Source organism: Peromyscus maniculatus, chromosome 8 (genome assembly GCF_049852395.1).
Source record: "Peromyscus maniculatus bairdii isolate BWxNUB_F1_BW_parent chromosome 8, HU_Pman_BW_mat_3.1, whole genome shotgun sequence".
NCBI classification, from domain to species: domain Eukaryota; kingdom Metazoa; phylum Chordata; class Mammalia; order Rodentia; family Cricetidae; genus Peromyscus; species Peromyscus maniculatus.
The window spans coordinates 12,082,180-12,105,117 of NC_134859.1; the positions used below are offsets into that span (position 1 = coordinate 12,082,180).

General features: G+C 53.1%; 2 protein-coding genes across 4 annotated transcripts; one reads left to right on the forward strand and one right to left on the reverse strand.

Annotated features, from left to right (window-relative positions):
• The first annotated feature begins 8,432 nt into the window (after positions 1-8,432).
• On the forward strand, positions 8,433-18,872 carry Pkmyt1 (protein kinase, membrane associated tyrosine/threonine 1). Of its 3 annotated transcripts, XM_076577973.1 has the most exons (9): positions 8,433-8,580; positions 13,844-13,933; positions 14,041-15,047; positions 15,820-16,313; positions 16,993-17,099; positions 17,234-17,406; positions 17,582-17,739; positions 18,466-18,543; positions 18,635-18,872. In XM_076577973.1, the coding sequence occupies exons 3-9, from the start codon at positions 14,697-14,699 to the stop codon at positions 18,744-18,746; spliced, it is 1,473 nt and encodes a 490-aa protein (XP_076434088.1). In that variant the 5' UTR covers positions 8,433-8,580; positions 13,844-13,933; positions 14,041-14,696; the 3' UTR covers positions 18,747-18,872. The 3 variants fall into 3 exon arrangements, with proteins under 3 accessions (XP_076434088.1, XP_076434087.1, XP_042139576.1); XM_076577972.1 differs by lacking the exon at positions 13,844-13,933 and having other exon boundaries at positions 8,441-8,580; positions 14,556-15,047; XM_042283642.2 differs by lacking the exon at positions 8,433-8,580 and having other exon boundaries at positions 13,849-13,933; positions 14,556-15,047.
• Paqr4 (progestin and adipoQ receptor family member 4) lies at positions 18,323-22,485 on the reverse strand. Its single transcript, XM_006996309.4, has 3 exons — positions 21,945-22,485; positions 20,238-20,459; positions 18,323-20,122 (listed from the first exon to the last, which is right to left on the reverse strand). The coding sequence occupies exons 1-3, from the start codon at positions 22,108-22,110 to the stop codon at positions 19,689-19,691; spliced, it is 822 nt and encodes a 273-aa protein (XP_006996371.1). The 5' UTR covers positions 22,111-22,485; the 3' UTR covers positions 18,323-19,688.
• Between the last annotated feature and the right edge of the window lie 453 nt (positions 22,486-22,938).

Genomic DNA, 22,938 nt, shown 5'->3' on the forward strand with positions numbered 1-22,938 from the left:
CCACCAGTTCTGCCTTCGTGAGGTGTGGGAGAACTAGCCTAGCGGTGTCATGCCCCCACAGAGGAACATCCCCATTTTCCTGCACCTCACCCGGAGAGGATGCTATATCTTGGCAAGTTCCTGCTTCTAGACCATTGGCATTACTAAACACTACTGAGACAGGGTAGGGTGTCAGGGAGGTAAGGAGCGGGGGTGGGGGGTGGGGGGTGGGGAACTGCAGAAGTAGGGAAGGACAGGCAGCACCCGAGGAAGGCTCACCTGGCTTTGGAGGTTCCATACCCCCACCAACACCTGAGAAAGAGATGAAGGTCAATGAAGGTCACAGGCAGGATTCCCTCTTCCTAGGGACAACCCTTGGTTACTGACCACCCGGATCAGCCTGCCTCTACCTGTTCCATAGCCATTTGGAGCTGGAGAGCCTGTGAGGTGAGAAAGAGCTGAGTTGAGGAAGTGCGGGGTCCCAGTTGAAGTCAGGAGGGGAGCCTTGAAATTCTTCTCTGAGATCAAGATAGACACTAACAATCCGAAATGTCTCCCCAACCCCTATCATTCACCAGTTCTTGTCTCAGAGGCAACAGAAGAATGCCCTGAATGCTGACATCCTCTCATCCTGTGATGCTCCCCTGGCCTGGTGTTCCTGGGTCCCTGCTTAGATAGACGGAGGTGAAGGGTGTGAGGAAGAGAGCGAGGCTGGTAGAGCTCACTCACCTGGCTTTTGAGGTTTAGCACCTCCAAAGGCTGGAGAGAAAGAAAGCAGGTGAGTGCGGAGGGCCTCCCGGAACTACCCACCGCTCACACAGTCATTCAGGGGGTCTCCCCACCTCCTGGGGCTCAGATTGAAGAAGGTGGGCCCAGCATGAACATCCCCTCCTTTCTTCCATCTCTCTACCTTCCAGCCCTACCTTCCTTCCTTTTTCTAGAGTAGGGATGGGGTGGGACGGTTTTACTCTGTAACCCAGGCTGGCCTAGAACTTACTATGTAGTCCAGGCTAGTGAACACTCAGTGATCCTCCCGCCTCGAGCTCTGAGTTTGGGGATTACTGGTGTGAACCACCACACCCAGCTTCCCAGGGTTCTGAGTTATCTGCCTGTTTCCACTTTCCCTGCTGCTGGCCCCCCTTTTGGGGGAGAGAGACTAGAGTGTCCTGCCCGGCCGGCCCTCAAGGCCTCGCTTCACCTCACCTGCTCCCAGACCACTGGAGGGGCTGTAGCCTGGGGGGAGAACAAGAAGTTTAGTCTAGGGATGGGCAGAAGGGCAGGAGCCTCTCTGGACCACTGCCAGCACCTCTGACAACTGAACCGCATCTGTAGCCATTCGGACTGCCAAAGCCTGTTGAGTTGGGGAGAATGTAGGAGGGAGCCTGGGAGGCTAAATGTGGATGCCACATCTGTTTGGGAAGCTCAGTTTCCCCTCTGGTCACATAAGGAGGCACAAGGACAGGCCCAGAGGAGCAGTCTGGGATTAGGAGACTGAAGCTGGGCTCCTGGCATAGACAAAGGTGTCCAAGCTGTACCCCCGGCTATTGGAGAAGCGGAGCTCACTTTGCTCTCCTCCTCACCTGTGTGTGTAGCCCTCCCCTTCCTGTACAAAGATCTTCACCTTTGGACCCTTCCCTCCTGGAAATCCCCTCCCTTCCCCTCCTCAACTCCTCTCTTCATCCAGTCTCAGGGATCTGCAACAGGGATCCCTCCTCCTGCCCTTAGGACCCCGTGGGCCCCTTCATGACACACAGTCCCACCGCTAAAGCCGCGAAGCCCCTCCACCTTCCGGCTCAGCTCGCTGGTCCCCTGCTGCGGTCCCACCTTAGCACCCTGCCCTTTCTGCTGCCAGAACCTTCCTCCCTTCCTCTTGGTCTGCTCTCTACTCCTGACCAGCTCCAGCCCCTCTTCCAGGGGCCCCATGTTCTCAGGGACAAAACTCCCAGCTTTTCCAGGAGGATGAGTGTCTGAGCTTCCCACCCTCAAGCAGACATTGCTAATGTTGCCACTTGGGAAGAGACCCCATGTGAAGGAGGCCTTCATATCTGGAGTCCCAGAGCTGGGGACCATCTAGGGGAGTCCCTAGAAAGCTCAAAAAGGGGTCAAAAGTGTCCAGAGGGCCACTTACCTTTCCCCACATTGGGAGGGAGCCGGGGCAGTCCTAAGGAAGCAAAGGGTGTTGATATTCAGGGCTGGGATCTCAGGAATGGAAAGGAAGCAAAACTCAAATCTATCGCCAATGCCCCTAAAATCCTCCTCACCTGAATTTTCTGCCTGCCCAGTCGGTCTCCCCTAGCCACAATGCCCACCCCTCCCTGATCACTCCAGAACTCAAGTTTTTTTTTTTTTTTTTAAATGGGAACATATGCACCCCAGACTAGCCTCACACTTGCTGTGTAGACATATAGCCATGAAACCCAGAATGATGTTGCGCTGCAAACACTCTACCAAGTGCACTCCATCTCCACCCCGGGAACCCAGGCATCTAACCCCTGTTCTAGTCAAATCTGAGTCCCAGGCCAGCTGCCTGGACCCTCCCCAGAAGCCCACCCTCACCGCCTTGCAGGCTCCCAGGAGTCAGGCACAGCAGCGAGAGAGCAATGGGAAAGACCCAGATGCCCATGATGTCCAGGGATTGGGAGGGCTCAGCACCCTTTGGGCCTTTAAACAGCTTTGCTGGGAGGTTAGTCACTCAGGCCCCCAGCTGTGAGGGGCAGAGGATCTGCTTGCAAACCCCAGGAGGCCAGACCAGGGGCTCCCCCTGGAGCAGAACAGGCGCCTGGCCCACTGGGCCTCCCTATAATGTACCCCATCATCCATCATTGGTGCTGACAGCTAGGATAGACCTCCCTGGGGCTCCTCCACCCCTGTCAGTGACTCTGGTCCTGGCACCAGGCGGGAAGGGTTCAGATGTCCCCCCAGCAGCTGGGGAGAAGCAGGCTGGCACTGTAGGCCCAGGCCAAACACAGCTGTGGAAAAGGAGGGAGCAGGGCCAGAGGTCTGTTGATGGCTGGCACAGAGCTCTAGGAAAGTGTTAACTGTGTTACTAGAAAGGCAAATGGGAGATGCAACAGTGTATCAGAAGCGTCTGCCCTGGATGTGAGCTATTGTCCTGTCCAATCCGCCCCCCGACCCCATCACTAGAAATAGACCTTTTGCCCCCAACAGTGAAATAGACCTTTTGCCCCCAACTGAGGACTGGCTTGCTAGAGTCCAGTCCATATCCTATGCCCCTCCTCATTCCATGAAGGACAGTAGCACACAGGGATAGATTACTCCGTTTTCTGCTGTCTTGTTTCTTCTTTGTCTGCATGCATTGAGGAGGGGTAAACTCAGGATCTACTGCTTGGGATGGGTGGAGTAGGCTGCGGGGGCGGGGGGGGGGGGCGGGGGGAATGCTTGAGGACTTGGAGAACCTTTCATTCCTCCTAGGGCCTGGGCAACTGAACCTGGGCTTGGTGCAGGGGGCCTGGTAGGGGGTATTTAGGAGAGGTGAGCCTGGGATAAGCCAGGGTGGAGTCTGGCGGGTAAGTGCCCCCACTCAATGCCACCGTGAATCTGTGGACCCCAGTGAGCTGGCTGAGGATGGCACTGACTCAGCCCCTAGCCCTTGGACTCAAGTCCAAAAAGCCCCATATCCTGTCTGTCTGTCTGTTGGCTTTTCTCAAACCTGGCTAGGCCCTCCTGGAGCTGCTGGCTAGGGGGCTAATTCGCCGAGGCTGGCTTCCAGACAGGGTGGAGGTCTGAAGAGCAAGGAAGACACAATGGGCCTTCTTGACATGGGGCCTCGGAGGCCACCATCCTTACAAGCCCAGTTTAGTAGACTGCCGGCTAGCACCCAGCACCCTTCACTCACAGGCCAGCCCCAGCCCCAAGCTGGCTCTACAGTTCACTCACTCTTGGCTCCCCTACACTCAGGGCTACACCCCATTGATAATCTCTTCCCACCCTGGGCTCTTGCTCATAGGCATGAATATGACCAGTCCTGTGGTATCTCTTGGCCTTCCCCCCAATCCCACCTTTTGTACAAAGCTCCTCTGGTGATTGCGGGGGTGGGGGGCTCAGCCCAGCACCTCAGCATAGCAGCACCCAGTACCCTGCTTTCATCCTGCTTGAATGGATTGCATCTTCCACTAGTCACTGGGAAGGATGCAGAGGTGGTCTGGCCCCAACAACTTCCTAAGAGTCCAGGATAGAGAGAAGACTGCTTGCCCTAAGTGGAAGGCTGCTTGCCCCAAGTGGCCAGCCGAATGGATCGAAGGCAGGGCGATGAGTTGACCTTGGACCTTGGGGGCACATCTGGTCTTTCTGAGTCTGCGTACTTTCCTCCAAAGTGATGACAGTAAGAGCCCCTTGGGCCAGGGCTATTGGGACTTCTTGTTTTGTAGGTAGGGAAACAGAGGCAGAGAGGAAAAGGCACATGGCCCAAATAGTACAACTCCTAAGTTGGGCCAGAGTCTGGTCCCAAGCACTCCAAAGAGTTCTGAGTTCCCTCCCCTGCTCTTAGCTTTCCCCTTGCCCCTGAGCAGGCACAGGCCCAGCAAGCTCAGAGCTGGGACAGCTGGGGCCCCCTAAGCAGAGCCAGACATACAGACACACAGGACTCATTTGCAGGGCGCCAGGGAGGTAGGAGGAGAGATTCCAAGGGGCTACACGGGAGGTACACTGTGACAGCCTGCTTGGCCAGTGCCAGGCTGCCGGAGAGCTGGCACAGGCCTGTAGAAAATACCAGCCAGCCGGGTCCTTGGGCCAACTTGATGTCTGCTCAAGACCCGCAGACATCATTTCTCCACCCAGCTCCACCCAGGCAGTCTAAGAACACAGATTTGGGAGTTCGAAGAACCCCTGGTAGAGCACTAGTCTGGCTGTTGAGCACCTTGGGCTAAGGGGATGTGGCCCGGATCTAACTAGAAAAGCAACTAGAGGGGTTACGGCAGGGGTCTAGGAGGTAGCTGGGACACTGGGAGCGCAGGACTGATGCCCAGGACACGCGTCACCTAAAATGGCAGCCCGCATCAGAGGATTCCCTGGCAGTTGTTTGACCCCCGGCAGCACCTGTGAGGGCGGGAATTCGAGAGGACAGCTGGAGACACAGCCAGGCGCCTGTGGGCAGACATCTCCCTCACCAACAGCTGCGCTGCTGCTCCTCCTCAGCTGCCCCTTCCGCCCCGTGTCGGCCACATCTGAGCTTCCGACTTCCCTCGGCTGCCTCTGGGACACCTTCCCAGACATTACCCAGGCACTCACAAATGGGCAAAGCTGACCTCTGTTAACCTCTTCTCTCACCCACCTGCCAATTATTAGAATTTCTGCAACTGTGAAATATGATATACACAGAGAAGCATACACGAGACAGAATTATACAACTTAACAAATACTCAAACACTATGCAACTGAAACAGAACGTAGACAGTTCTCAGAAGAGTCCATCATGGTTTCCTTAGGATCTCCAGGATTCCATCTGAGACTATCATTTTCTCCTCCCCTTTCTTGTCTTCAGTTCCGTTTGTGATCCCATCTGAGTGAGGGAATCTTCCTCAGAGTCTGGGAGGTGTGTGCAGCTCTGTGGTACTGTTGTAACGAAGTGTCACACTAGGTGTCTTGGATGTGGGGGGGAGGCTTGTGGTCTCTAGCACCTGGCCCAGGTTTGGAGGCGTCCAGTGCAAGAGTCCTGGTGTTTTGTTTCTGGTGTTTTGGTTGTTGTTGAGACAAGGTCTCATATTTAATCTTGGCTGGCCTGAAATTTGCAATGTAAACTAGTCTGGCCCTGAACTCTGAGAGACTGACTTGTCTCTGCCTCTGAATGCTGGGATTAAAGGCATGCACCACCTTGTCCAGCTAAGTCCTGGTTTTGGTCTCTTTGGGAATATGCCTCTGTCTGTGACACCAAAGTGTGACTCCTGACTTAAACAGCTCTGCTTATTATGGTCTTGACTGATGCAACCCATGTTTGATGTTGTATCAAGGAGAGAGAAGTCTCTTCCACTGGAGCAGTGGTTCTCAACCTTCCTAATGCTGTGACTCTTTAATATAGTTTCTCATGTTGTGGTGACCCCCAACCATAAAATTATTTTCACTCCTACTTCAAAACTGAAAATTTGCTGCCATTATGAGTCATAATGTACATATCTGTGTTTTTTGATGGTCTTAGGTGGCCCCTGTGAAAAGGTTGTTAGACTCCCCAGAAGGGTCATGACCCACAGGTTGAGAACCACTACACTAGAGGCGCCACCATCTAACCCATAAAAAGTGCTAAACCAACCATTCCCAGGGTGGTCCTCTGCTGCTACTTCGTGCATATTTTCACTTCCTAAGCCAAGCTTTGACTTTCTCTGGCCTGCTGCTTCTGTTCATACATTTTTTTTTTCTTTTTTAGCAATGAGACCATGAACCTGGACAGGAAAGGGCTGACCTCTATGGTCAGCATCTCCTACAACCAAAGCAGTTCACATGTATTTTCTCAACTAGTTATCATTTCTGCAAGGAGGGAGGAGCCATTTATTTTGCACATGTGGAGACTGGCAGAGCAGTACTACAGCCTTTATTTCCCTGACACAACATCTGTATACTTACCTGCAACTTCTACTAATTCGTGTTTATTGCATGTGTAGGCAGCCTTTCTCTACAGAGTGAGATATTCGTTGAAGTATGCTGCTGAAATGAAATGTTTATACTTATCCCTGTAATGCTGAGGATTGAACCTAGGGTTTCACACATGCTAGGCATGAAGTCTATGACTGAGCTGACAGCCTAGTTATTTTACTTCCTTCCCCATTTCCCTCAAAAGACAGGGTTCAAGTTGCTAAAACTGCTTCCCCTCTTTTGAGACAGGGTCTTGTTATGTAGCCTTGGCTGGCCTGAAACTTCTGATATAGACCAGGGTGGCCTCAAACTCAGAGATCCTCCTGCCTCGTTCTCCCCAGATCCCCAGTGCTGAGATTACAGATCTCCACCACTATGCCTAACTTTCATTTGTTTGTTTGATTGGTTGATTGATTTTGAGATGGGGTCTTGTTATAGTGCCCAACTGGCTTCCAAATTCTGGGTTCACATCTTTTTGCCCCAACTGCCTCTGAGCTTGGGGTATAGGCATGTGCCATTACATTGGGGTTTTGTTGTGGTGGTTGGTTTCAATCATTATAAATTAAACTTTGAGGATTGGACAGTTGAAAGTGGGTGGGGCCAGTTGGAGAGGGACCTGTCTGGGGTCCTCAAGGAGGACTAGTCTGAGTCACAGGTGCCCTGGCTCTCAGAGACCTAAACCAAAGGAAAAGGTTTGGAGGTGGGATGCCTCCCCCCCCCCCCCCCCGTGCTTGGTCTTTATAGCCACAGCTGTGTTTGGTCTGGGCCTAGATTCTCGATTAAATAAAGGTCCCCTTTGCGAAGAAGCAAGCTCCACGCCACGTTTGTTCTGCGCAGGCTTTCTGCTAAACACTTTAAAGGAATCATCCTAGGTTCATTGGCTCACTTTTACAAGAGAGGTGACAATCCGAAGCTTGGAGATGGCTGTGCCGGGATCTATGACTGCTTCTGTCTGGTCTGGAGCTGACCCCAATGCCTACCTTTTTCTTTAGGCTCATCATAATTTTGTTTTCTTTAATATGGTATTTGTTTTGTTTTGTTTTTGGTTTTTTTTTTTTTTTTTTGGTTTTTTTCGAGACAGGATTTCTCTGTGTAGCTTTGCGCCTTTCCTGGAACTCACTTGGTAGCCCAGGCTGGCCTCGAACTCACAGAGATCCGCCTGGCTCTGCCTCCCGAGTGCTGGGATTAAAGGCGTGCGCGACCACAGCCCGGCTTCGTTTTGTTTAATATGGTGTTACTTTTTCAATTATATGTCTTCTGAAATAATAGCTTTCCTTTACACAAACATTATTTGAAGGCAACTTTATTTAAAATACAGGCAGCACAGGCCCTTGGATCACCTCTCCTCTCCAAAGGAAAGCTTGTGCACAAGGAGGCTCCAGCTTCTTGGAAGAGGCGCTCCCCATCGCTCTACTAGCGTGATGAAGATCAGCGTCCGAATGTGTAAGATGATGTGTAACGCTCACTTCCGGAGGAAACGTCACTTGGGTGCAGGGCCCTGCCGGTCCTTTTATGGACTCGAGAATTAAGGCAGCCCAGAGTGGGTAGCGAGTGTGGGAACCCAAGTCTGGAGGCCGACAAAAGTCCTCGGAATCCTGAGGATCGCTCCCACCTGGCGTCCAGGACTAAGAATTTAGCTCCCCATTCACCAATAGAGCCAGAAGAGGTGCGCCTGCGCACTGAGAGCGCTCGGCCCGGCTTCGGGGGCGGGGAGGCCTCGGTGCGCACGCAGGACGCGAGGCGGAGCCCAGGCCGGAGCCGGACGGGCTGCGCCGGGAGGGGGCGGGGCCACAGGAGAGCCTGGGCGGGGCCTCGAGGCCGGTTTGGAATTTTTGGCGCGAGCTGGCTCCGCGCGCGTTCACGGGCCGTTCCCCTTCGCAGAGAGTGCTTCGTCCCCGGTGTCCAGGGGCGCCGCTGCCCGACCCCGGCCTGCCTGGCCCCTGTGAGGCCCTCAGCGGCCTCCGCCGACCCGGAACCTGGGACCGCGCCGCTGTGCCGCGCCCCGCCCAGCCGCCCCAGGTGAGCCCACACCCGGGTGAGGGCTCCGGGCCGCGCCGCTCTTCCGCCCGGCGCCCTGCCCCGCGCCCCCGCCGCGCTGCGCCCCGAGACGGCCCTCGGCCTCCTCCCTCAGTGGCCCGGCGCCCCTCTGCAGCAGCCCCACCCCTCCCTGTCCGTCACGGGCCGCCTGGCCCTCGGGTGACTCCGGGTCCGGGTTGTCGCCCACGCCCCGCCTACTCCCCGCGGGCCGCTCTGGGTGACTCCCTTGTCCCTCTCCACTGGGAGCCCCCTTTCCATCACTGCCTCTCTTCTCCCTCGCCTCTCTGGGAAGAGCCCCTTCCGGGTGACAGCCGGTCTACGCAATTGTTTATCAATTGCGGATTGACGGAGCGCATTCAGCAGCAGCCCTACCCCGGAGGAACTCACCGTCTAGCGCTAGACGGTGATCAACAGATGTGTCCAGCCCGGTGAGAGGGTGAGGAGGCCCCTGTTAACGCGGAGGTCACCCTGGTTGATCAGTGGCTCCGGGACACTCTGGACTCAGCCAGGACTCCACTGCCAGCCCTTCTCACCCCATAAAGGCTGTTTGACCAGGCCCGAGGTGTTAAAACGTAAATGACATCGAGAGGGGCCGGTCTTCCTGGCTGACACAGAAGGTGATGGGTTCCCTGATGCTAGGCATGGAGACTGTATTTCTTCTTCCTTTAAAAAAAAGAGAAAAGGCCGGGCCGGCGGTGGCGCAGAGCTTGAGGTCAGCCTGGTCTGTAGAGCGAGATCCAGGACAGCACCAAAACTACACAGAGATCCCCTGTCTCGAACCCCCCTCCCCCCAAAAAAGTGTTTTGTTTTGTTTTGTTTGTTGTTGTTATTTTTTTATATGTATAGGTATTTTGTCTGCACGTGTGTATGTGCACCACGTTCGTGCCTGGTGTTCACATAAGCCAGAAAAGGGTGTCAGATGTGTGCTGGGAATCAATCCTGGGTCCTCTGGAAGGGCAGCAAGTACTCTTAGCCGCTGGGCCATGGCTCCCTCCCTTCGAGGATGTATGTTTAACCAGCACGATCATGGATCCTGACAGTCTGGTTCCTCCAAGACCTTTTTCCTTTTGGGGTAGGGACCTGAGTGGTAGGCCGCCACTTGATCACTAAGCGCTTGCCATCTCTGGGATGGGATTCTTAAAGTAATTAGAGCCATAACAAGAGAGCCTTCCAGCCAAGCAGCTTAATTTAAGTCCCTAACCTCACTTGGCTAACCAAGTGATTTGATCTAGCCAACACTCTCAGATAGGTGTGGCAAATTTTGATACATGTGTTTCCCCCAATGGACTCTTTCTTTCGCTTTCATTTTTTTTGCTCTCAATTATAACATTGTAGCAACCTGATGCTCCCCTCTGCCCCAACAGGCACACAGTTACTGACACCATGGTACACTGTACTGTACGTGAGTCATTTCAACTACTATCTAAAGCACCGGTTATGATAACAGCATTTATGCCAGACACCAGTCTTAAATCCTTCAGCTTTTTGTAGGCCAGTGAAGAATTTCAATACCACAAATTCCTGATGCTAGGTGCTCTTCATAATTCAAAATATCCCAGATTTAGGGCCTGGGGCTATATTAATAACTCTGTTGGTTAGCATTTACCTAACATGAATGATGCCTGAGCTTGATACCCAGCACTCCATAAACTGAGTGTAGAGTACACGCCTGTGATCTTAGCACTCTGGAGACAGTGGTAGGGGCTCACGGTTGTCCTTGGCTGCACAGCAAGTTCGAAAACAGCCTAAACTAGGGACCCTGTCTCAAAAAACAAACAAAAATAAACCTCAGATTTAGAAAGGTAATATTGTCTCATATTTAGAAAGTACAGATGTAGGGGTGAGGACGTAGCTGTGGTAGAATGCTAGGCTGACATGTTAGGCCTTTGGCTTAATCCCTAATACCATAAATGTAATAATAGCTTTTTAAAAGGCATAGTAAGAAAGCATATATGTGTAAGACCACTAGTGAGTCTGCAGCATCCATTCCAAGATCAAACGCTAATATTTTTGTCAATGAATGTCAGCTGTGGTGATTCATGTCTGTAATTCTAGCACTTGGAAGTCTGAGGCAGGAGGATTGCTACAAGTTCAAGGTCAGTCTGGACTTCATAGACTTTTCTCAAAACAAAATAAAATTATAAATATACACACTGATGGGGCTGGAGAGATGGCTCAGCGGTTAAGAACACTGGTGATTCTTCCAGAGGTTCTGAGTTCAATTTTCAGCAACCACACAGTGGCTCACAGCCATCTGTAATGAGATCTGGTGCCCTCTTCTGACCTGCAGGCATACATGCAGGCAGAACACTGTATACATAATAAATCTTTTTAAAAAAAAGTGTATATATATATATATATATATATATATATATATATATATATACATACTGAGAATAGATGAAGTCAATTTTTTTCTTAAATTACTTTTTCATGGTTACCCAGTTGTCTCTATTATTTGTTGAAAAGACTTCTTTCCTATTGGGTTGTTTGGCACTCTTTTTGAAAATAAATAATTCCAGCTCTCTGGATACTGAGGCAGGAGTCTGTTCAAAGGTAGCTTGAACTACATAATAAGTCCCTGTCTTGGAAAAAACAAGACAAAGGGGAAAAAATTTTTTTTGAGACAGGGTCACTCTTATGTCTGTCCTGGAACTTGGTATGTAGACCAGGCTGGCCTCAAACTCACAGAGATCTTCCTTCCTTAGTGTCCTGAGTGCTGGGGTTAAAGGTGTGCACCACTATGCCCAGCTTCAAAAAAAGAATGAGCAAGCCATAAATTTCAAAACCCTTAGTTCTGTCTCCTTCATCTGTTTGTGAATAAGCTGTTTCAATTACTATGGATTTAAAGACTTTAAAAATCTGGAAGTATAACTCTTCTAAGTTTAGTCTTATATGAGAGTTTGACTTGGGGGTGGGGTCTGAACATCCACATGAATTATAGAATCAGCTCTTTCCAGGCTGTCCTCTGAACTCACAGAGATCTGCCTGACTCTGCCTCCTGGGGTGCTAGGATTAAAGGCGTGCACCACTACCACCTAGCATGCTCATTGTTAAGGAAGCCAGATGGGTTTCTGACAGGGATTGTACTGAATCTGCAGACGAATTTGGAGATGTTGGACAGGGGTTTGCTCTCTGTGCTAGAGAAAGGCTGAGCTGAAGGTCTCTGAAGGTATAGTGCTTTAGGCAAACACTGTACCATGAACTATACCCAGTCTACAACTTTAAGACCATTGCCATGAACATGTTTTCCTTTTTATTTAGGTCTTTAGTTGTTTGTATATGCATGTGTTCAGGGGCCTCTGCAACCACCAGGACCTGCAAAGGGTTAATCTGTGTGAGACAAGAGGGGAATCCCATTCAACACAACTCAGTAGCTGGTGTTGGTTCAAACTTCTAAAGTCCGACACTGGGCAGTTTACTGTAGGCATATTTAAGTATGGTACAATTTGGGGAAATGTTTCCTGCTGTAACACAATCCCCTGTGCACAAGCATAATTAGATCAAAACTCTTCTCAGTTCTGTTGATAGTCTACTTGTGTTATCTTAAGGCCTAGAGGAGGACCTGGTCTCCGTCATACAGATAGTGTAGAGGTCATCTGGGCTATTAGCCACCTCTGGTCCTGCTCATGGGAGCTTGGGGGAGCCAGGTATGGCCTATCTGTATAGATAGCATGGGGTTACCTAGGCTATTAGCCACCTCCATTCCCAGCCTTTTGGGCAGAGGAGGTTAATATATCTTTTTTCTTTGAAAGGACAGCCCTGTGTATTTAACATTCCTGGTTTTCCTAGTGCTATTTATGGGTACTAAGGGTGCTCCTAAAACATGTGTCTGTTTTGGTTTTGGTAGAGGGATCAAAGCCTAGCACATGCCAGGGAGGTACTCTACCATCAGTTGAGCTATACTTCTTTCTCTTTCTCTCTCTCTCTCTCTCTCTCTCTCTCTCTCTCTCTCTCTCTCTCTCCTTTTTTTTTTTTTAAAGGTTTATTTATTATGCATACAGTGTTCTGCTTATATGTACACCTACATGCCAGAAGAGGGCACCAGATCTCACTACAGATGTTTGTGAGCCACCATGTGGTTGCTGGGAATTGAACTCAGGACCTCTGGAAGATCAGTCAGTGCTCTTAACCTCTGAGCCATCTCTCCAGCCCTCTTTTTCTTTTCTTGAGACAGGATCTCACTATATATGTAGCCCTGGCTGGCCTGGATCTCTCTCTCTGTGTAGACTAGGTTGGTCTCAAACTCATAGAGATCCTCTGTCTCCTGAGTGCTGGGATTAAAGGCGTACACCATCATGCCCAGCGTTTCTTCCTAGTTTTTTAAAAATAACTTTTGATATTATGTGTATGGGCTTATTTATTTTATGTGTATGGCTTTGCCTGAATGTATGTCTATGTTCTACATGTGGGCAGTGCCCATGGAGGCCAAAAGAGGGTGTCAGATTCCCCTGGAAGTGGAGTTACAGGCAGCCATGTGGGTCCTGGGAATTAAACTTAGGTCCTCTGGAAGAGCTGTCAATCACTTAAGAGCTAAACTATCTCTCTAACCCCTTCTTTGTTTTGAGACAAGATCTGAATATGTGGCCCAGGCTGACCTCAGTTTTGTGAACCTCTTGCCTCAGTCTCCCTAGGCTAGAATTACCGGGATATAGTACCATGCCCAACCCCAACAACTAAGGCATAAAGTTTTCATTCACTAAAAATATTTACTGTTGTGGGGTGGAGTGTGCCGTGACGTGTATGTGGTGGTCAGAGAACAACTTTGTGGGATTGTTCTCGCCTTCCGCCTTTATGTAGGTTCTGGGTCTTGAACTGAGGTTGTCAGGCTTGAAAGGCAGGCACTTTACCTGCTGAGTCATCTTTAAGCCCCCCCCCCCTTTTTGAGCAAGGGTCTCATGTAGCTCATGCTGGCCTTGAATTCTATATGTAGCCAAGGATAGCCTTTGGACTCCTTATTCTCTTGCCTCTGCCTCCCAAGTGCTGTGATTATAGGTGACAGTCATTGTGCCAGCCCCGCACCTTATGACAGCATTTTCAGGTATGAACTGCACCCTGTTTCCCAATCAAGTTTTCCTGGGGGCAGCCTTAGGGCTCTATTTTACAGCCCGCCTCTACCCCTGGGCAGTCTCTCCTAGCTGTGCTGTGGACAGTGGTGCACTTCCCCTGCCTGGCCCTGCTGCCTAAGGAGCAGCGTGCTGAGACAGGACAGAGGTCTCTGAGATTCTCTGTTTGCCTCTTCCAGTGTGGAGCTCCCTTCCTGTGAATGAACTGGGGCTGGGACCATGGACTTCTCAGCCTGCTGGGCCTGACGTAGAACCTCAGAAAGCCCCTGGTTAGTCTATTACTCAACAGAATCCAGCCTCTGCCCTGTGGAGTTGGTGGGAGACTGAGTAATGCTGAGGACCTGCTCTTCCAGGGCGGACACTTTAACTTTGACAGGGAGATGAAGCTCTGCAGGGAGCTGAGGCGGCAGGAGCCCCCTCTGGACATGCGCCCACAGTGCCGGAGACTTGCAGGGCTACTCGGGCTCCACGCTGGTACCAAGATTTGCTAGATTTTCTTCTGTAACTATTTCATTTTCTCTGTCTTAGTATCACTTCCGGAGACTAAGATAGTTGTGTAAGTTTTCATCTAGTCTATCTGTGTCTGGGGAAAGTCCACAGGTCTCCTCATTTTATATACATATTCTAGAAGAGAGTCAAGTTTTGGAACTCACAAGTTTTTACTGTGGAACTGGTAATGAGGGATGGCATGATTTCCCCATCTCAGGACCTTGGGAGAGTGCAGAGAAGACTGAATGGGCAACTCTAGAGCTGCCTGGCTTATAATTCCTCTGCTGGATATGAGGCCCTCGGAGATAAAGGCTTATGGTCCTGACATCATATTTATGTCAGCTCCAAGCTAGAGATGGCACAGTGTGTAGGTGTGTGATGGTCTGTTCTCCTTCTCTGCAGGTACTTGTGGCCCACACAACCTTCATGTGGAAAGTAGAACGTGTGTGTGGCAAAGGAGTGGCTGTCTTGTGGGCCACAGAATCAAGCATTGTTTGAGTGGACGGACACATAGCTCTGTGCTCTGATCCTCTAGCATTGGTCATGTCCATGCCCACTGAGGGCACCCCACCGCCCCTAAGTGGTACCCCCATCCCAGTTCCAGCCTACTTCCGACATGCAGAGCCTGGTTTCTCCCTCAAAAGGCCCGGGGGCCTCAGCCGGAGCCTTCCACCGCGGCCCCCTGCCAAGGGCAGCATCCCCGTCAGCCGCCTCTTCCCTCCTCGGACTCCAGGCTGGCACCAGCCCCAGCCCCGGAGGGTGTCATTCCTGGGTGACACCTCAGAGACCCTGCAGAGTCCTGGATATGATCCAAGCCGGCCAGAGTCCTTCTTTCAGCAGAACTTCCAGAGGCTTAGCCGCCTAGGTCATGGCTCCTACGGAGAGGTCTTCAAGGTAAATGAAGGGTGGTTTCCTAGGCTCCTCTGGGGAACCTCTTTGTCTTGGTGGGATAGTGTCCTAGGTATCCTCCTGCCCTTTAGTTTTTGACAGCTTGCCTCTCTAGGGCTTGCAGCCACCTCCCCACCCCCACCTCCCACTCCCCACCCCCAGGTCAAGCACCTCGATCGCATGCCTCACACACACTGGCACCTTGTTCAGATCCTGGCACAGCCTGCAGCAGATCTCTGTTGCCACTCCTCTGCTTGGAGATGGCTGTGCTGAGATCCATGACTGCTTCTGTCTGGCCTGGAACTGACCCCAATGCCTGTCTTTTCCCCTAGCTTAGCAGACTCAAAAGCTGTACCCCTTCCCATCATAATTTTGTTTTTTTTAATATGGCATTAACTTTTCAATCATTTATATGTCTTCTAAACAGTAGCTTTCCTTTACACAAACACTATTTGAAAGCAATTTTATTTAAAATACAAACAGCACAGGCTCTTGGATCATCTCTCCTCTCTGGAGGAAAGCTTGGGCACAGCGGAGCATACTGCCCCTGTTGTTGGGGACTAAATCTTTCTCTTAGCACTGGGCCCTGGTCAGAGGACATAGTCTGCCCCATCTCCGTTGCTGGGTCTCCAGTGCATTCTCCTGCAGTGGACATGTGTCCAGTTCATTATCATTGCATTCAGAAGACTGACATGTATTCCCCTGCATGGTGAAATCTTAACAACCAGCATTCTCTGATTGTCTCCCATCCTGCCTCTGGGCAACACCTCCCTTCCAGGTGCGCTCCAAGGAAGATGGCCGACTCTATGCTGTTAAGCGCTCCATGTCACCATTCCGAGGCCCCAAAGACCGGACTCGCAAGCTGGCTGAGGTAGGCGGCCACGAGAAGGTGGGGCAGCACCCACACTGCGTGAGACTGGAGCAGGCCTGGGAGGAGGGCGGCATCCTATACCTGCAGACAGAGCTCTGTGGGCCCAGCCTGCAGCAACACTGTGAAGCCTGGGGGGCCAGCCTGCCCGAGGCCCAGGTCTGGGGCTACTTGCGGGACACTCTTCTGGCTCTGGACCACCTACATAGTCAAGGCCTAGTTCACCTTGATGTCAAGCCTGCCAACATCTTCTTGGGGCCCCGGGGCCGCTGCAAGCTGGGTGACTTTGGACTCCTGGTGGATCTGGGTTCAACTGGCGCTGGTGAGGCTCAGGAGGGCGACCCTCGCTACATGGCCCCAGAACTGCTGCAGGGCTCCTACGGGACAGCCGCAGACGTGTTCAGGTGAGGCGGGGATGTGGAGAGGTCGTGACGGGCTGTAAGAGGCTCTTATTGGGGACTGATCAGCAGAAAGGGAGGGACCGCCCAAGGAAGAGCTCTTTCCTGGTACTAGGGGAGGAGGGCTTTCAGGCCTGGAAGGTGTTGCCCTGCCCACTAGCTGAGGGGTCTCCAGAGTAAGCAGCAAACTCTCTAGAGGCCCCCTTACGCTGTAGGCTAGCCATCTCCTTGACTAGCAGCTCTCTGGTTAGGCTCCATCACAGGGAGAGTAGGGTGCAATGAGGTTGAGGAACTTGTCAAGTCCACAGTTAGCATCTGGAACTATATGCAGGCCCAGGCTTCTGAGTCCACACTGGCTCCTACTGCCTTGCCTCGGTTGTATTCTTGTTATTCCCACAGAATGATGATGCCAACCCTAATCATCATGAAAGTAATTTACATGCCAGTGAGGTTCTGACGGACCTCCACTGCCACATGCTTAAGTGGGGGTCTCTGCTTCACAGGGAGGCCTCCATCTTGGTGCTCACCAGCCTCCTCAAAGCTCCTTGCTCCTCTCCCACCAACTTCATGGTTTATGGGGGAAGAGAGCAGCCCTTTCCTACCAAGATGCTGCCTAGGACTGACTGGGATCTGTGTCACAAAGTGGACTTTGCCTCTCTTTTTCTTCGTGCCCTGTCCTTCCTAGTCTGGGTCTCACCATCTTGGAAGTGGCCTGCAACATGGAGCTGCCGCATGGTGGGGAGGGCTGGCAGCAGCTGCGCCAGGGATACTTGCCCCCCGAGTTCACTGCTGGTGAGTGGGGTCTCAGGAGAGGCAGCTGCTCTCAGCTTCTATGGTAAGGGTGGCCAGTAGCAGGGGCACCACTGAGCTGAGGGCCCAGCCAATAAATACCCTGCTCCTGACGTGCATGACTGCCTCATGGGCAGGTCTGTCTTCTGAGCTGCGTTCTGTCCTCACAATGATGTTGGAGCCTGACCCCCAGCTTCGAGCCACAGCTAAGGCCCTGCTGGCCCTGCCCATGCTGAGGCAGCCACGTCCCTGGAATGTTCTGTGGTATATGGCTGCAGAAGCTCTGAGTCGAGGTTGGGCCCTGTGGCAGGTAAGCCTCTGTGGTGGTGGTGGTCTACTCCAACTGTTCCTTGCCCAGGGGACCTACCTAGTCTGAATTTACTATATAGACAGGGTTGTGCTTGTTCTCATATCTTCCTACCTCAGCCTCCAAGTGCTGTGATTTTTGTCACAGGCTTGAATTCTGAGGCCCCCTTTCCCCTCAGGCACTGATCACTCTGCTGTGCTGGCTCTGGCATGGTCTGGCTCATCCTGCCAGCTGGCTGCAGCCTCCGGGCCCACCAGCCACGCCGCCTGGCTCTCCACCTTGCAGCCCCCTCCTGGACAGCAGCCTCTCCAGCAGCTGGGACGACGACAGCATAGGGTGGGTGAGAGTCTAGGACGTGTGTGTGTGTGTGTGTGTGTGCATCACTGGTCAGGGACAGCATAGGGTGGGTGAGAGTCTAGGGTGTGTGTGTGTGTGTATCACGTGGTCAGTGCCACATGGTAGGCGTCAGGCCCCAAGGAGAGGAGGATAGATGGGCCTCTGTCACACCCAGGGGACGAGGACTGGCTGTGTGGATGTGGCTCATGGTCTGTGTGGGCAATTATGACGTCCCGCACAGCTTTGCCAGTCATTAGTGCAGGATTATAGCCCCCACCTCTGTAGAGGTTGTCCCTATTCAGGGACAAAGTGCTGTTCTTCCCTGGGTGGGTAAGTCCCTGTCCTGAGAGGATTCCCTTTGTCCCAGGTGTCTGCTAGCCAAGGGAAAGTGTAATTAAGAAATTGCTCCACGAAAGAACCACACTCTCTCAGGATCCCTCCCTTTAAGTAGGATTTCCCTCACTTTGAAGGGTCTCTGTAACAGCAAAATGCTAGAAAAGCCTCATTTACCAAAACTTGACTTCCAGCTCAGATGAATCTGAAGAGGGACAGAGATGCCCCTGACATGGTCAGACAGGAAGACTTGAGTTATCACTGTGTGTTTATTGTTTTAGTCATGGCCTACCTTCACCAAGCAGGGGCCTGCAACCAAGCAGGATCAGAGCTGGTTTGGTCCTAACCCTTCTCACCCCTCAACACCCTGTTTGTCCTGTCCTCTCTCTGTAGTCCCTCGCTCTCCCCAGAGACCATCTTGTCCCGGATCACTAGGAGAACCTCTACCCCTCGAGGCAGGTACACACCAAGGTGAGGAGGTGAGCAAGCCCAGGACCTCGGGCTGCTGGGCACAGTCGGCTTTGGGATCCAGAGTCTCGTTCCTTTTTCTTTCCTCCCCAAGGGATGCCCTGGACCTAACTGACATGGACTCGGAGCCTCCTAGAGGTCCCTGCCCTACCTTTGAGCCACGGAACCTCCTCAGCCTATTTGAGGACTCACTAGACCCAGCCTGAGCCATAGGCCCAGTCTTGGTGCTTTTAAACCTCTGACCCTCTTCCTACCTCTCCCCTGGAAACTTCTGTATCTAATAAAAAGTAATGAATCTTGGGAGCACCCAAGGTTGCTCATGTGGCAACATAGCGCTTCTTGTCCCTTTATTGATATTGCCTAAGGTCTTAGGCCTCTGGGATGATCTGGCCATGAGGCCATACTCTGCTAGAGTGTGGCCTTTGGCCAGCAGGCTGAAGCCACACACTGTATAGAGATTTCCTGAGCAGACATGTCTCTGATGGGCAGATCAATCAGACAGACCATGGCACTGAAGGTGAGTCCTTGGTCCAGAGGAGCCTGAATCCAAAGCCACCATTCCACCTCTGTGCCTGTTGCTTAGGGAGAGCAGCAGCTCCTCTCATGTCTCTTGGCCAGATGATACAAGCAGGACCAGTGCCCACTTGGTCCTGAGAGAAGGGCCTGGTCCCACTGCCATGAGTCCTGACTTCAGGAATGACAGGAACGGTAGAATTCTGGCTACTGAGAGGTTTGGCATGCAGGGCAGAAAGATGGAGGTCAGGAAGCGGGGCAGAGACTAGTTCAAGAATCCAGGAGGTGTCTTCTGGGCTGGAGGCTTGGTACGTTGGCAGGACTCAACTCTCAGACATGAATTCAGAGACTCTCACAGGTCAAACAGGGTAAATTGAAGCTCAAAGAATGATTTCCTTCTAGCTGACAGTACCCTGGAGGGAGGTTGGCAGGGAGAGGGGTAGCTGGAATTTGAAGGCCTGAGTGCAAGAAGTAGTTAATCCACAGGGAAGAATGAAGAGCGGTCTCCCAGACAGGAAGTCCCATGTGCTGGTTCTTCCAGGGAACCAGCCCCTTGCAGACCAGCAAAGGAGGGAAGGTGGTGTTATTTGTCTCAGGAAGCTGTGGGCAGGCTGGTTTGGCAGCTAGGAGACAGCTCAGTCTGGGGGACAGGAGTGGCGAGCAGCCCAGAGCAGGTCAGGTACAACACCAGCATGTAGCTGGAGAATGGAACCTACGCTGAGTAGGTGCATGATCTGGTGGGAGTTGCCCCAGTAGTCAAAGCGGCCAGGCCCCCAACGCTCTGGCAGACGTGCCACATTCACCAGCCCTCCAAGCAGTGCCAATGCATCCATGCGCAGGTAGCAGGGCAGGGAGCCTGGAGCCCCTGAGCCCAGCCCTACTCCACGGGCCCCAAACACCAGCAGGCGGGCCCCAGCTTGCCAACCAAAGGCTCGAAGCCGGGCACTGGTGGAGGGGGCAGTGAGGGCTCTCCAGCCAGCCACACCTGACAGTGCAGTGTAACCCATCAGGGCAGCTGGACGAAGCCAGGGTCTGCAAGCCAGAGTGCAGTGGATGATGGGCAGGGCTCCTGCAGAGAGAGAGAGAGAGCAGAGAAAAAAAAGATCAGTCCAAGTTAGCTGGTTCTCCTACCCAGGGTTCCTACCAGTAGCCCTTGCCTCCACCTTCCTGGGGCCTTGGCTCACCAAGAGTGTTGACAAGGCAGACTCCACACATATCCAGGGCAAGGAGCCGGGTGTACACAGGACTGCCTCCTTGGTGGCACATGAAGAGGTGATAGAGCACAGAAGCCGCGGGGGGCGCCAGGCAGGCCACACAGTGTGTACCTCCCAGCCAGCCATCCTTGCCCAGCTGACCCCAGGGCATGGTCATTGGCACCAGCACCAGGAAGCCCAGCAGGGCTAGCCCTAGAAGGGAAGGAGAGTTACCCATCAGACACACTCAGCATAAAGGAACACATCCAAAAGGTATCAACTGGAGCCAGGAAGATAGCTCAGAGGAAAGGCTGCTAAGCCCGATGGTCAGTTTGATCCTGGATTCCACATGGTCGAAGAGAATCAATTCTCACTTCCACATGCCTTGGCAAATGTACACCCACCCACTCACACATGCACTAAGTTAATACATAAATATAAAAAAACTTAAAGTGACCTGACTATCAAAAACACAAGAAAGATAGAGCAGGCAGAGTTAGTTCAGTGTTGCTGGCAGCCCCCACACAAGCGGGTCTGTGGGTCTCAAACTTGCACAAGTGTTACTGTCAGGGATCACTGCAGGTCTAGAAGTAGAGACAATGAGCCACTTTGCAGGCGTGGAAACAGGCTTGGAGTTCGCCTGTCCCAGCAGAGCCCAGCAGCTAGGCAAAGGATAGAGGATGGTCAACCAGGACAGACTAACTCCTGAGCTATCCTGGCTGATGCTAAAGCCACAGCTCCTCTTTGCCACACAGGAGGCCAGACCAGGTCTGCCTGTCTGTCCTGGAGTGTCTGCAGAAGCCTGGAGAAGCATGACCTCAGCCTGAGTTCTGATTAGGACAGGAGGGACATACTAGACTCAGGGTTACTTAACATTATCAAATGTTGGCTTTGGGTCTTTTTGTTTTCCATAAAGGAAGAAGGCCAGGAAAGGGCAGAACGAAAAGAAGGGACTGAAAGAAGCTTATCCTATCTCCACTGGGGTGTTTTCAGGAGCTCTGTTCCTTCCGGTGCTGCCCTTTCTTGGAGATTCCCATCCTTCCCCACGGGCAGTTGAAATTGCTCTAACAGAGGACAAATGCAGGCATCAGCCCCACTCTTGATGGGGGTCTGACAAAACAATAGCCTTCTCCTTCTCCTTTAGAGAAAAGCACAGGTCTAACCCTAGCTGGCCCTGGTCCCCTCTCCCAGCTGGGGCAGCTCAAGGACAGGCCAGGGCTGTGTCAGCAGAGCTCTAGGGGCCGCAAGAGGGGGCGGGGACGGGCCACCAGGCGGAGCCCCACGGTACTGCTGTGGTGGTGGGGACACTAGGCTAACCACGAGGAGGGGCTTGGGCAAGGCAGGGGCGGTCTTCTTCTTTCTGACTCCTCCTAGCCAGTGAACGCCCATCTCCAGGACGAGCGCCGGAGGGGGAGGGTGCCCAGGGCGCAGGATTACCAAGGGGATACTAGGATTCTTACCCCTAGAGCTCAACGGGATTAAGCTGGCTCCCACTCTGCTTCCCTCTCCTGCCTTGGGGCACTGCTGGAAAAGCAGAAGCTGGCAACGAAGCTTGGGACAATGGCAGCTTTGTCACCGCGGCGCCTGACCCAACCAGGGCAGGGGCAGCCTAGGACTTAGGCTGGGGGGCTGCTGCGCTCACAGACAAGGCGGCCACGAGCACGGGGAGCATGAAGCAGGAGGTAGCCGCCCACCTACCGTGTGTGTAGATGTTGCCCAGCTCGTTGTGCAGGTAGAAGAGGCTGCGCAGGCAGCCCGAGCCGCTGCTGGCCGGCCGGTAGCCCGTCAATACGAACTTATTGAACTGCAGGTGCGGTGGCGAGCTAGCCCAGTCCAGCAGACGCGGCCCGGACAGGAACGCCATGGCCTCACGCACTGCGGCCGGCCTGCGACCCTCTGTGCCCAGGCTTCCCCCTCAGTGGAGCCGCAGCGCTGAGAAGCTCATCCCGATCCACCTCCGGGCTGTCCGGTCGTCCTGCGTGGAGTCAGCCGGGGGTCCCGGCCCGCGTCCCTCACCCGCTGCGCACGCGCGAGCTCGACGCCCCCGTAAGGGAAAGGAAGCTGGCGACCCGGCTGCCGGAGCTCGGTGCGTCCAGTTCCACCGTGGCAGAGCACCGCAGGGAGAGATCCCGTTGGCCGCAGCGGCAGCCGGGCATCTAGCCGCAGCCCTGAGGACGGGCGCGGCCGGACGCTGGAGGGGACGCCAGGCTCCACCCCGGCTCCTCGCCCCCGCCACCCTGCCCATGTTTCGCGCGCTGGATTCCTGACGTCCACGTTGCAAGGGCCAATGGGCGCTGCGGGCGGGGATGCTCCGCCCCGAGACCGCCCAGGCCTTCTCTTTTTAACATATGCGGTTCCAGCCTTCTTTGCATGGGGTGCCTGTTGGCTTGGGACGCGATGTTCTGGGTTGGGCTCCTCTACTGGAGTGGCCTGGCACCTGGCGTCTACCAACATTTCATACCCCAGCTTTCTTAGTGACCTCCAGGTTGCCGCATGTTTGGATACCCACCTCTGGTACACAGCCTGGCTACCCAGGCCTAAGCTCACAGTCAGACTCTGTCCAAGGTGCTGCTGGCTAAGGCCCCTTCAGATGAGTCCAGCGCAATGCTGGTGCGCACCCACTTTGAAGGTATACCTCCGTTGGCCGGGTACCCAAGCGTCTAAGATGTGTGACGCACCTAGAGCCCTTGGC